This window comes from Ictidomys tridecemlineatus, chromosome 11 (assembly GCF_052094955.1).
Source record: "Ictidomys tridecemlineatus isolate mIctTri1 chromosome 11, mIctTri1.hap1, whole genome shotgun sequence".
Taxonomy (NCBI): Eukaryota; Metazoa; Chordata; class Mammalia; order Rodentia; family Sciuridae; genus Ictidomys; species Ictidomys tridecemlineatus.
The window spans coordinates 77,600,456-77,614,533 of NC_135487.1; the positions used below are offsets into that span (position 1 = coordinate 77,600,456).

General features: G+C 35.4%; 1 protein-coding gene across 2 annotated transcripts in view; it reads left to right on the forward strand.

Moving 5' to 3' along the window:
- Abcd3 (ATP binding cassette subfamily D member 3) overlaps positions 1 to 14,078 on the forward strand; it is an 86,425-nt gene that overhangs the window by 65,351 nt on the left and 6,996 nt on the right. For both annotated transcript variants that reach the window (XM_005327707.5, XM_078026779.1), the window contains 7 exons: positions 2,273 to 2,364; positions 2,451 to 2,523; positions 3,824 to 3,887; positions 7,895 to 7,972; positions 8,073 to 8,138; positions 8,227 to 8,316; positions 8,793 to 8,912. In XM_005327707.5, coding sequence (XP_005327764.1) covers positions 2,273 to 2,364; positions 2,451 to 2,523; positions 3,824 to 3,887; positions 7,895 to 7,972; positions 8,073 to 8,138; positions 8,227 to 8,316; positions 8,793 to 8,912 — 583 coding nt within the window. The remainder of the gene's footprint in view (positions 1 to 2,272; positions 2,365 to 2,450; positions 2,524 to 3,823; positions 3,888 to 7,894; positions 7,973 to 8,072; positions 8,139 to 8,226; positions 8,317 to 8,792; positions 8,913 to 14,078) is intronic.

Here is a 14,078-nt window from a genome sequence, read left to right on the forward strand (position 1 = left end):
GTGGGGTCAGGCCCCAAATTCCTTATTAGGACACCTATAGCACAAGAGTTAAAATCAAGAATCAACAAATGGGATGAATTCAAACTAAAAAGTTTTTTCTCAGCAAGAGAAATAATATGTGAGGAAATAGGGAGTCTACATCCTGGGAACAAGTTTTTACTCTCACACTTCAGATATAGCTCTAATCTCCAGAGTATACAAAGAACTCAAAAAGTTAATCAACAAAAAAATAAATAACCCAATTAACAATGGGCCAAGGACCTGAACAGACACTTCTCAGAGAAGGATATACAATCTATTAACAAATACACGAAAAATTGCACACCATCTCTAGCAATCAGAGAAATGCAAATTAAAACTACTCTAAGATACAATCTCACTCCGGTAAGATTGGCAGCCATTATGAAGTCAAACAACAAGTGCTGGCGAGGATGCGGGGAAAAGGGTACACTCATACATTGCTGGTTTGACTGCAAATTGGTGCAGCCAATTTGGTAAGCAGTATGGAGATTCCTTGGAAAGCTGGGAATGGAACCACCATTTGACACAGCTATTCCCCTTCTCAGACTAAATCCAAAAGACCTAAAAAGAAAATACTAAAGGGATACAGCCACATCAATGTTTATAGCAGCACAATTCACAATAGCTAGACTGTGGAACCAACCTAGATGCCCTTCAATAGATGAATGGATAAAAAAAATATGGCATTTATACACAATGGAATATTACACAGCATCAAAAAAAAACCCCACAAGATCATGGCATTTACAGGGAAATGGATGGCATTAGAGCAGATTATGCTAAGTGAAGTTAGCCAAACCCTAAAAAACAAATGCCGAATGTCTTCTCTGAATAAGCGGAGTGACTCAAAATGGGGTAGGGAGGAAGACCATGAGAAGAAGATTGCCACTAAATAGGGAAGAGAGGTGGGAGGGAATGGGAGGGAAAAGGGGAATTGCACGGAAGAAGGAAGGACACCCTCATCGTTATAAAAAAATACATGTATGATGATATGAGGGGAAAAAAAAAGAAATGTGTCACATTAGATTTGGTACAGAGAAGTGAGGGGAGGGGAGGGGAGGGGAGGGGAAGGGGAATAGGAAGGGCAGCAGAATACAATAGACACTAGTATTGCTGTATGTATATATGTGAATGTATGACCAATGTGATTCTGTAACCTGTACACTTGGAAAAATGAGAAATTATACCCCATTTGACTCAAATGTAAAAGAAAAACCATAATGAAAAAAGCCCTATAAATTTCAGATTACCTGAGGAAATTTGATCACTTAAGATCTTTCTTGGACCTGTGATTCATCTTCACATTTCTCTTCATTCCTTCCTTTTTCCCCCTGTGATAGTTAATATCTTCATGGTCAATTAGGACTTGCAAACCACTATGAGGAGTCTCTTTCTCTTGAGAATGTTGATATTTTTTCTATTTGTAATAACTTTGCTCACGCTTTTATATATTTCATGCTATGTGGAGTGGTATGGCTCTGTTCCTTGAGGATTTCTTTTAAAAAATTTATTAAGGTGTGATTGACGTATTAAAAAAACTATGTATTTAATTCATACAACTTAGTGAGTGAAAACCTGGGAAAACATCACTCCATCCATACCATAAAAACATCCATCACCTCCCCAAATTTCCTTTAGGACCTTTCTGCTTGTTCTTTAAAAATTCCCTTTTACTTCTCTGATAACCACAATGTTACTAGTTTTGGTTTCTGTCTATTGCCCCAGCAATTTCCATCTAATATTAAGAACTCTTTATCTTTTTCCCTTTACAGAGTAAGAAAAAGAGACTGTTCCCAATTCTTCCCTGTGTTCAGGGAGGCAGCATGCATTTGGCACACATCTAGTGTATTCTTCACTCAGATGGAAAGGTTGATTTTACACATTTCTTAATAGGTCACTCCAGTAGAGATCACAGTGTCTCTCCTTCCTGGGTCTGAGGAGTACACTAGCAATTGTCTTTTTATAGAGTCCATAAAAATATTCCTTAAAATTCTAACATTAAACAACTGTCTTGTTTTGCTTGTTAATCACATATTGTGTGGTTGAGTTGGGGAGTTTCTGAAACCTCTTCCCTTATCTCCATGTTCCTGCTTTTACTGAAGAAAGCACTAATTCTTCATGATGAGACTTCTTTTGAGTTATTTTATTTAAACTGAATTATAATTTTAGAAATTCCAGTTAGGTTTGTATAAAATAAAAGATGTAATAATAGTCTGGAATTTTGATTATGGTTTCCTGTTTAAAATTTTAGTTTTACTGCCCGGATTACAGAATTAATGCAAGTACTGAAGGATTTAAATCATGGCAAATATGAACGCACAATGGTCTTGCAGCAGGAAAAGGGTAAATATGAATGTCAGAGTTTGAGGTCACAATTTTAAGTTTTTACTGACACAATATGATGCTTTAATACGTATTTTCCATTTCAGGTACTGAAGGAGTACAAGTCAGTTCCTTGATACCTGGTACTGGAGAAATCATCATTGCAGATAACATTATAAAGTATGTCAAAAGATTCTTTAGCACCATAAGCTTTATAGTAGCCTTGTTAAGCTTTTGTAATAACCTTTCTCTTTTAGCTTAAAGTTGCTTAGTATTTAATTTAAAATTAATCTTGTTTTTTAAGAAATTGCTTTGAGGTATCACTGACATAGAAAATATATATTTCAGATATGCAACTAGATTGTTTTGACATTATGTATACATTGTGAAATTATCACCACATTTCAGCTAATTAACATGTCTGACGTCTCTACATAGTTAACATTTGTATGTATGTGTGAGAATTTAAGATCTATCTTAACAAATTTCAAGTATACAAAGCATTGTTTTTAACTATTGTCCCATGCTATACATTAAATCTCCTGAGCTTGCTCTTGTATTATGACCAAAACTTTATACCCTTGACCAACATCATCCCCATTTTTTCCTCCTTCAGCCTCTGAAAACCACCATTCTATTCTCTCTTTCAATGAATTTGGTTATTTTAGATTTTACATAAGTAAGATTTTATAGTATTTTTCTTTTTGTCTTATTTTGCACAGTATAATGTTCCATCCATCTCAAAAACGGCAGGATTTCCTTCCTTTTTGAAAGATTGAATAATAGTCCATTTGTATGTATGTATGTATTCACACACTATATTCTTCATCGTTTCATTAATTGAAGGAAATTTAGTAATTTCTGTAACTCAGCTTGGAGAATACATACTGTAGTGACTATGGGAGTTCAGATATCTCTTTGATTGTCTGATTTTTGATTATCTGGTTGTCTGGCCTTGGTTTTGGTTATCTGGTTTTCTGGTTTTATTTTCTTTGTAAATCTACCTGGAAGTGAAATTGCTGCATCAAATGGTAATTACATTTTTAATTTTTTGTTTTCTAAAGTGGCTTTCTCAATTTACTTTTCTTTTTTTAGATACTGGGAATCCAGAGCGTTGTGTGTGATAGCAAAGCACTCTACCATTCCGCTATACTCCCAGCCCTAATGTACATTCTTACCAACAGTGTACAAGGGTTCCCCATTCTCCACATCTTGCCAGCCATTACCTCTTGTCTTTTGGAGAATAGTCATTCTAATAGGTGATATTCATTGTGGTTTTGATTTGCATTTTCCTTTGTAGTTAGAGGTATTGAGCACCTTTTCATATGCCTGTTGACCACCTGAAATTTCTTCTTTTATGAAGTCTCTATTTGTGTTCTTTCCCAATTTTTAAAATCAGGTTATTTGTGGTTTTGGTATTAAATTGTACAAGTTCCTTATATATTTTAAAATCATTCTCTTTTATTAACTTCCTCTACAGGTTTGATCATGTTCCTTTAGCAACACCAAATGGAGATATCTTAATCCAAGATCTTAATTTTGAAGTAAGTTTTAAAATGCTTACATAAAAGCCTAAAAAGTGAACTGAAAAATTATTGTCTGAATATTTAAGTTAATTTTAAGGCTTGATTTAATATCTAAGTTCACAGAAATTATTTCAAAACTAAATCCTCATTCACTGGACTAGACAAAGGGGAATGAAGGGAAGGAAAGAGGGAGAGGAATAGGAAAGACAGTAGAATTAATTGGACATAACTTTCCTATCCTTGAATGTATCCTATGAATACATGACCAGGGTAACTCCACATCATGTACAAACACAAGAATAGGATCCTAATTAGGATCTGTTATATTCCATGTATGTACAATATGTCAGAATATACTCTACTGTATCTCTAAAAAGAACAAATTGGAAAAAATAAAAAACAACACACCTAAGTCTTTAAATAACTTAGAAATCTAATTTTGACCTGACTTTAAAATTTCAAGTACTACTACTGTATCAAATATTTTTTTTTTTTTGCAAATAAAGTACATACCAAGAAAGCCATAGAAGATATAGTTAATTGAAATTCTATAGCTATGCTGTTCAGTACAATAGCTACTAGTTACATGTGGCTACTTAATTTAAAATCAAACTAATTAAAATTAAACAAAATTTAAAATTAAGTTCCTTGGTCATACTGGTCACATTTTAAGTGACCAGTATCCACACCTGGCTGTGGCATTGGACAGAGCAGATATGAACATTTCCATCATTGCAGAAAGTGTAGAATGATAATTTAAATATGTGAATATAATTTTAATTTCATTTAAATTAAAAAAGAAATTATGGTTAGGTATTGTTTTGACTATACAGGAGGATTTATACCTATAAAAATAAGACATAGGCTTTTTTATTACTGATAAACCAGCAGGAGAGCAGCCCAATTGCACTACAAATAGCTATCCCTCAAAAAAGTAGAATTCCAGGCCAAGTGAGTAGTGATGCTGGTTCAGTGTATGCTCTTAGTGAAACAGGATATGATAGTCCACATTAAAAATAAAAAGCAATGAATATTTTTGTGTAATTTCTAAGACTTGGGGATCTAAGGATTACTGTTTAAGTTATGTGACTGTGGGACTGTATGAATGGTTTTGTAAAGATTAGTAACAAATTACTATCTTGCAGACTCTCTCCTCTGTCTAATAGAACTTTCTGTGATAATGGAATGTTCTTTATCTACTCTGTACAGCACTATAGTCAGGTACATTCAGAATGTGACTAGTACAGCCGAGGAACTCACTCAGTTTTAAACTTTATTTAATTTTATTAGTTTGATTTTAAATAGCCACATATGACCAGTGGCTGCTATATTGAACAGCATAGCTCTATAATTTTTCTCTACATGCTTATGTGTATAGCCTTCTGTAATCTGTGTTTTATATGGGAGTTTCTTCAGCTGCTTTCATTATCTAATACTTTACAAAATAAAGAGTAATTATTGTATTTGTTTTTAAATTGTTAGACCTTCAGTTTTTCTGCTCTTAGTAATTAAGTACATCTCCTATCTTCTTAAAAAACTGTAAAAGTGAACAAGTACTTTGAACTTGCCCAACAATGAGAATTATATCACTATCACATTTTAAATCTAGGAAACACTAGAGGAAGTACAGAAAATCTAAATATGGTTGGTAAATGTCAAATGGCTCCAAGGGTCACAGAAGTGCTTCCTTAGTTAGCCCTCAGTACTCCAGTCCCTTTAGTGCATCCTGTGCCAAGTAGGTAGCCACCTTCCAGACTTGCTTTCAGAGCAGAAACACAGCTCAGAACCCTGTCTTCATCAGTTTTCCAGAAGCCTATTTATTGCCACTTCCTGAGGGTAAAAAGGGACATGGGACTTCTCCATTTAAGAATGCCTCTTGGTCCTTTCTGCTGCTTTCCTTTATTTCTGTCTGAATCCAGAAGTAAAGTAAGTTAACATTATAGGTACACATATGACTTAAGCAAAGTTAGAAGGGATTTGGTCTGCTTTCTGTTTTTAAATTTGATTATTCTGGCTATCTCATATAACAAAATTCTGCAATGCTTGTCTTTTTTGTATCTGGCTTATTTTACTTAATACAGTGTTTTCAAGATTCATTCATATTGTAGCATGTATTAAAATTTATTTTTTAAAGTTTGAGTACTAGTTCATTTTATGTGTGTTAGTTTTATGTTACTGTAACAACATCTGAGATACTAACTTAGAAGAAAAAATTTATTTTGGCTTACAGTTTGGAGCTTCCAGTCCATGATTGGTTAGTACTGTTGCTTTGGACCTGTGGCAAAGCAGCACATCATGGTAGAAACCTGTGGCAGAGCAGAAGTACTCATTTCATGGCTAAGAAATGAAAGAGAGGAAGAGAAAGGGACTGTGGTCTCATTGTCTCTTTTGAGGGCATGCTTCTGGTGACTTAAAGACCTCCCATTAGACCTTACTTTTTAAAGTTTCTATTATCTCCCAATAGTGCCACCCAAAGGGCCAAGTTTCCCCTTTAGGGGACACCCAAAATCCACATGATAGTAGTAATGTATATTCCACATTTTGTTGATTCATGCATCTGCTTTAGTTGCTTCGATCTGTTGGCTAATATAAATAATGCTGATGACTCTCCATTTCATTATAGCAAAAGCTGAAGTCCTTTCAGTGACTTACAATGCCTTGTAGGATTCGCCTGCCCCGTCCTGTCCCCATCACTTTCCTACTACTCTTCACTTCTGCTCTTTCTTCTCCAGCCAAATCAACCTCTTTTCTGTTTCTTTGAAAAAGACAGCTACCTTCCTTTTTCAGTGCCTTTACCCCAGGTTTTTGTGAGTGAAGATGGGTTGGAAGAGTTTTTCTCCAGATAAATTCTAATTCACTTCTTTCAAAGTTCTACCCATTTCAATTAGGTCTGCTCTTGACCTTAAAAATGCAACTTCCCTCACCCTCTCCAGAGTTTCCTTATCCTGACCTGTTTTTCCTCCACCACCCTTGAGATTTTCTAACACAACTTAATTTACTTATTTATTATGCATATTCTCTATTGTATTTCTCTTCCCACTAGAATATTAACAGATAAGAGCAGGGGTTTTGTTGTCTCTTTTATTCACTAATGCAGCCCTGTAAGAGAGATTAACACAGAACATTCAGTAAATATTCATTGAATTAAATAATAGGAATCTAAGGCTAGCGAATTTAAAAAGTTTGTCAAAGCCAGGCTACACAGTTGGTTCTCTGATCAGACTTCTTTCCTGCTGTGCTATGTGGATGTTAATGTTGTAAACTAGAATTATAACCTGGGTTTTTTCATTTCTCATTTCTCATAGAGGTGATTAGATACTTAAAACGCCATAAGCTTAGAATGTAACCACACTTTACATTTTTACATTTCACTTTATGTTATTACAGAAAAATTTGGTGCCATTTGTAAGTATTCATAATGCACATAAAGTTTGATCCAACACTTCTAATTTCTAAGAATCTGTAGACTTTCACTAGTGCATAAATTTGCTTGCTGATACAGAAGTTCATTGCAGTTTTATCTAAGAAAGCAAAACAAAATGCAGGTGCCGTAACTATTTAACCAAAGGAAGTGTGTTTAAATACGTTAGTGTATTCTTACAATGGATTGTACTGCAAGCATTAAAAGAATGGACAGAGGGATCTAAATATACAAATATAATGTATATTTGTAATACATTGTTAAGTAATAAAAGCAAGTCATAGGAACAGTTTGTATATACAATTATTTTTTTATAAGATGGATATGCACATTGTTTTCAAGAATTCTCAGATATTTTTAAAGTTTTAGCTTTGTTTCTAATTCAAATTGAGTGATAACAATCAGTGGTTTTTAAATGAAAAAAACTGTAAAGTAAGCAAAAGTAAAATATTTCTTAATATAACCCTCTACTGCTCTATCTAATGTCACATTTACAGACAAAAAGAAGGTTTATCATTAGCAAGGAGCTATTTGTCTCTAAGAAAATGATTATTGCATATATATTTACTTGATTTAATTAATTCATAGATTAATTTTCTTTCAGGTTCGATCTGGGGCCAATGTTCTAATTTGTGGTCCAAATGGCTGTGGAAAGAGTTCACTCTTTCGTGTTCTTGGTGAAGTATGTACAAATTGGTCTCCAAATTTTCAGCCTTATTTTGCAATACTGTCTACTATGTTGTGAATTTCATGACTGACATCTTTCCTCTCTCCTTTTATAGTTATGGCCTCTTTTTGGAGGACGTCTAACTAAGCCAGAGAGAGGAAAGTTATTTTATGTTCCTCAGGTATGATCTTGAGTTGTTTTGTAATGTTTAAGATCTTTTTATTTATGTTTTAAAAACTTACCTTCTAATGTTGCTATACTACTGTCAGAGACCTTATATGACTCTTGGAACGCTTCGAGACCAAGTGATATATCCAGATGGAAGAGAAGATCAGAAAAAGAAGGGGATATCTGATCTTGTAAGGACTATTCATAATCTAGATCCATTGAAAATGCTCCCTTTCACATTTTTTTTTTTTTTTTTGAGTCAGTTAAGTATTCAGATTCCGGGTAGTTTGTTCCACCCTTTGAAGCCTTCCTGAGCCCTTAATTATGACTTTCTAAGTTGAGGTGAGGTGATAACCAGTTTGCTTAAGTGTGATCCTCACATTTACAGCTGTCTTTACATTATCACTTATTTTTCTAATTGCCCTCATCCTTTGATTATGCACAATAGTATTAATCTCTCTAAGCAGCTAAACATGTTTTGTCAAGATTGATATAGATAGGCATTGAAAAGTTCAGAACTACTTTTATGCCACATTTTTTTTTCCTGAAGAGTACCTTTTTAAATGGCATTGGCAATCGAATTATAGAGATACTAATTTAAATAAAGCAATATAAAGAATATTGGTTTATCATAAGCTTGACTTTGTCTTTAATCATTTGCCAAAAGGTACTGAAGGAGTACCTGGACAATGTACAGTTGGGTCATATCCTTGAACGGGAAGGAGGCTGGGACAGCATTCAGGATTGGATGGATGTGCTTAGTGGAGGAGAAAAACAGAGAATGGCAGTAAGTATACTCTGAAGACTTATACAAAGTGCAGTTGCTTGCTTGAAAGTTGTTCTAGAGTTCAGCATTTTGATTAATTAAGACAGTTTTATTGTCTTCTTTAGCATTTATTACAATAAAGATTAGTTTAAATGGTAAATTTAGAAATTTTTAACTTGCATGTAAATTTGGAATTCTGAAAAATTGATTAATAATATTCTGAAAGGAAAAGCTGCAGATCCAGTGGTATACTATAATGTATTTTTCTCAAAGTTGGGGGAAACTAGTGCATTGGCCTGGGATATATGATAAATCTAATTGGGTTATAAGATCTCTTTCTGTATCTTTTCCCCACAGATGCCTGTTTTGTCTTATTTATGCTATTCTCCCTGAAATAGCTGAAAGTACTAGAAGTCATCAGCTCAATTTTATTATCATTTTATTCTCTGCTCTTGCTTTTCCCTTCACTATTATATGTATCTTTACTTACTGCTTAAAGTTGTTTTGAAGTTTTAAATTTTCCTAATATAAGGAAACATGTAGAAGGGACTATTTTAATTTTTACAACAAAACTTATCCCAAAACAAAAATATGGGCTAAACATATGTGTTAACAACGATACTTTGGATACCCTGTTAAGAGGGATAACTTCTAAAGGGTCATCTTCTATCTATGCATTCCATAGTTTGAAGAGAGTGAGGATTTTCTTTCCTCAGTGTTAGCCTTATGGAAATTAGGGAAAACTATGGTTAAGGAAAAAAAGCAAAAGAAATGGTTTATGGTAGAATTTCTTACCTGTTATCTTTAGGTTATAGTCTACCTTTAGTTACCTAATTTTCCTAATATTGTTATTTGCCTGGCTAGTACATGAGATTAGTCAAGAGAGAAGAATGAATCCTGAACACAAGAGAAAAGAGATATATGCTGTATTCCAAATGGAAATTGGGCTGGAGGAGAGAGAGTTTGAAATAATTGGGCATTTCTAGAAGCCAGTTTAGAAGATGACTATCGAAACAACTGCAAATTGAGAACAAATTTAAATTTGTATATTATAACTTCAAAAAAAATGAAAGGAGGAAGTTCATGGACACAGTGGAAACTCAGAAAAAAATGACAAATGTGCCTAACTGAGAAATTCTGTGTGTGTGGTATAAAGGTACATTTGGGGTAGTATTTTGTGAAGGTGAGAAATTCAAGGGTGTGAGAGAGGGGTGAGAGGATATCTGGGGAAAGCAAGGGATAGAAAGTGCAGGGAGAACCCTTAAAACCAGGTATTTATTACAATAAATAGTTGTTTGGGAACAACTATCACAGATATAAGCTCATCCAGTGGTACAGTGTGACCAGAGTATGACCGAGCCCCAAGCAGGGTGTGATCTGTATAGGCCAGTGTTTGGAGAGTTGAAGGTGAAGTTTAAAAGAGGGTTTGTTGTTTTGTTTCAGAGGGGCAGAAAGAGCAACAAGTATTAACATTGGTGAAGTGAGGTAAAGAGTATATGTGTGTTGATTTTACTGTTCTTGAGTTGTCTTGGTAGGACTGAAAAATTGTCAAAGTAAAAAGTTTCGGGGAGGGCTGGGATTGTGGCTCAGTGGTAGAGCACTCGTCTAGTGCGGGCAGAATCAGGGTTCAATCCTCAGCACCACATAAAATAAAATAAAGATATTGTGTCCACCTAAAGCTAAAAAAAAAAAGTTAGGAGGAAAGAAGGCATAATGTTTAAGAACCACCTACAACCATCTCTAAGAGTGAAGGTTGGTGTAAAACAAATGAACCAAAAAAAACTTGGGTAGGAAGGTTCGGATTTGAATTTGGGACAAGAGAGGAAATGGAGTGATGTTTAACACAGGGAGGTCCAGTGAGCATAGTGTATATGTAGGGGAAAAGATGGCTAATTCATTATTTCAGCAGTGAAGCAAGCCTCTGTTGATCAGAGATTTAAGACATCCGAATTTATGATATCAGCTGAAACAATCCTGGCTAATGATGGCTGGGCCCAAATGGGTGCAGTGAAAAGGAGAAAATCTGTTCTGTGCAAGGCACTGCTAAGTCCTGCCCTTATAATCTATCAGGAGTTCCATATTATCAACTGACTAGGCAGCCTTCAATTATAGCTAAGAAGAAAGTTCACTGGGATAATGAAGAGGGAAGATTGGTTTCAAATGGCTGTTCCTATCTCCCAGCATCCCTTTGAGGTGAGGTACAGTCCCGAGTAAAGTCTTGGAGAACTTAAGCAGCTTTCTAATGTCTCTCTGTTAAAGGCAGAACTGAGATTCAACTGAGATGGGTCTAGCACCAGAGCTTTTGCTCTTAATCCCAGTACGTTATGTATCTCTTGCTGTGCAGGTGGGCTGCCTTACCAGTTCTCTTCTCATTGTTCCTAGAAATCTCAAAAGTGACATTTCCTTTTCATTGCACCCATTTGGGCCACCCATCATTAGCCAGGATTGTTTCAGCTGATATCATTAGTTGGGTTGTCTAATAGAAAAAATTATCTTTTCTATTCCTCTATTCTTGCTCTCCCTAGTTAGTAATTTTTCAATCTTTAATTATGAAAAAGTTCTTATGGTACAAAAGTGGGAATATTGATAAAAGTATGAAAGGAATTAAACCCTCATATCAGAGATATCAAAATTTTTAGTGTTTTAAAAATTCATTTTAATAATTATTTTTATTTTGCCTTAAATTGATGACTGTCCCTCTTCTTCAGACTCACTGAGCTCTCCAGAATATTTTCCTTTTCTATGTTATTTGGTCCTCTTCTGACTCTGCCTTCTTCCCTATCTAATACAAGGACATAGTCCTGAGCCTAATGCATAGGAGATGCTCCAGAGACATTCTTAAAGAGATGAACAGGTGATTTTGCCCCTTAACTTTCTTTCCTACTCCTTTTTCTTCTAAACGCCAAACCAAGAGAAGTTGTTTGCCTGAGTGTTTCTCTACCAGGCTTCTGAGCCTGGCTGAAGAAATTGAGATGATGATGTATGGATTAGTGCCACATTTTTATGGTTTCCAGTTCATAGGCATTCACAGAGTGGCTTGGCAATCATTTTACTTATTTTTACTCATCTCTCATTTTTTGTGATAATCATTTAGGAACTTCCTATCCTGAGTTTTCTACCCCATTGTTTACTCTACCACTCTACCACTACTTAAAGGAAAAAGAGAGGCTATTATTTCAGTTAAACAATAGCTAATTTTTGGCTGCTTAATAGGTGATAGACACTGTTCCAAGTACATTACACAAGTTATCTTATTTAATCCTTACAACAGTTCTGTGAAACAAGAACTGTGAATGCCTCAATTTACAGAGGAATTGAACTTAAGTAAAGTTATGTAGCTTGCCAAACAGACATAGCTAGTGAATGTTAAAATGGATAGAGGGGGTGGGCTTATTAAACTCAAGCAGCAATATGACTTGATAGCTTTCTTGTGTTGTGGAATCAAGTAGCTGACAGCATAATGGAAGAGAGAGGGGCACACATACCTGAGAAAATTTCCATGTGAGCATGGGTAGTGAAGGTGGGGGCAGAGAAGAGGACATTTGTGGGATGCCTTCCGATAACCATGTCTTCTGATTGACTTTGCACTGATCTGCTCTGCCCTGTTTCTGCTGTCCATGGCAGATATGCCATCCATCTTGGGAAAGGATAAATATCTTCATCTGATTTTATGGGCCTTCTGTTCTGACTTGATCACACCCCTTGCCTTCCCCTTGCCTTCAGTTTTGTACCCTTCCAGCCTCCATTTAAATTTAATCTCTTTCTTTCAGAAAGACATTTTTAGGTCTCTCTCTCTCTTTTAATCTAAAAATCAATCTTTGTCTTGACTAAGGTTCCCTGTGGTCAGTACATTTCATTTTCTGCAGAGCTGAACTTCTTGATAATGTGTACTTGATGCTTCCTCGTCCTCACCTCATACAAATACAAACCCCAAGAAAGCTGTTTATTTGCTTTAGTCATACATTTTTCAGATATTTGAATGTTGTCCCTATGTAAATGTTGGGTATATAGTAGTGGTTAAATCATAGACTCTACTATAGTGAATCTTAGTCTTAGAGAGGAGTAAAATGATTGCCAATCTTAGGTGAGTAGACAAAGACAAACTTCCAATTCACCACATACAAAGGGACCCACTTGGATTGAAATGCAGGGATTAGGGTTGGTTTGTCTGAGAAGGTAACATTAGGCAGAAATTTGAAAGTTGTAAGGAGCAGGCATTTGAGACATAGGGGGAAAATGACATGTGCTAAACCTATAAGACCTCAGAGACCTTATTCCTAGCAGTTGGGAAGAGACAATATGGCTAGAATGTTGAGGTTAGATCATGGGCAGGAGTAAGATTGTGTAGGGCCTTTGGAGGCCTCATGAGGAGTTTGAATTTTACTCAGAGTTAAATGGGAAGTTTTTGAAGGCTTTTAAGCCAGAGTGAAGTTCTGATTTACATTTCTGACAGATTCTCTCTAATTTTAAAGAGAATGGATTAGAGAGGGAAAAAGAAGTAGGAGATTCTTTGTGGTCATCCAGGCAGGAGATGCATGTGTTCTACACCAAGGACAGACTCTGGAGATGAGCAACAGTGAACCTTAAACTCTGCAGAACTTACTGGACTAGACTATAGGTGTTCAAGGCATAGGTGGGAGGAAGAGGAGAAGGAAAGGATCAAGACTTCTGCTCTCTAGCTTGAGTGACTTTTTGTTAGTGCCATTTTCTGAAATGTTAAATATGAGGGGAGGAGTGAATTTTAGAGGGATAAATCTAGAAAATGCCTTCAGGTTTTAAACTTTAAAAGATTAGAGTCCTTTGAGATATCTAAGTGAAAAGTCAAATTGGAATTTATATATTAATCTGGAAATTAGAAAGTATAGGGAAGGTATATATTGGGAGATTTCAGAATGTGAATACTACTCGAAATTGTAAGATTGGATGAGATCACTCAGAAAGTTTATAGCATAGGAAAAAGAGAAGGGAAATCAGGAATTAGCCTGAGGAGCACCCACATTTAAAGGTCAAGTAGAAGACAAAGTTCTGGAAAGAAAACTTGAGAAAACAGCCTAGGAGGCACGAGGATGCCCATTGGTTTCACTGTCACTTTCTAAAGAGGGGAGTAGTCATCTGGGCACAGTGTTGCTGAGAAGAGAAATTGGATAGGGATAGGAAGGTGTTTATTGGTTTTGCAACATGGAAATC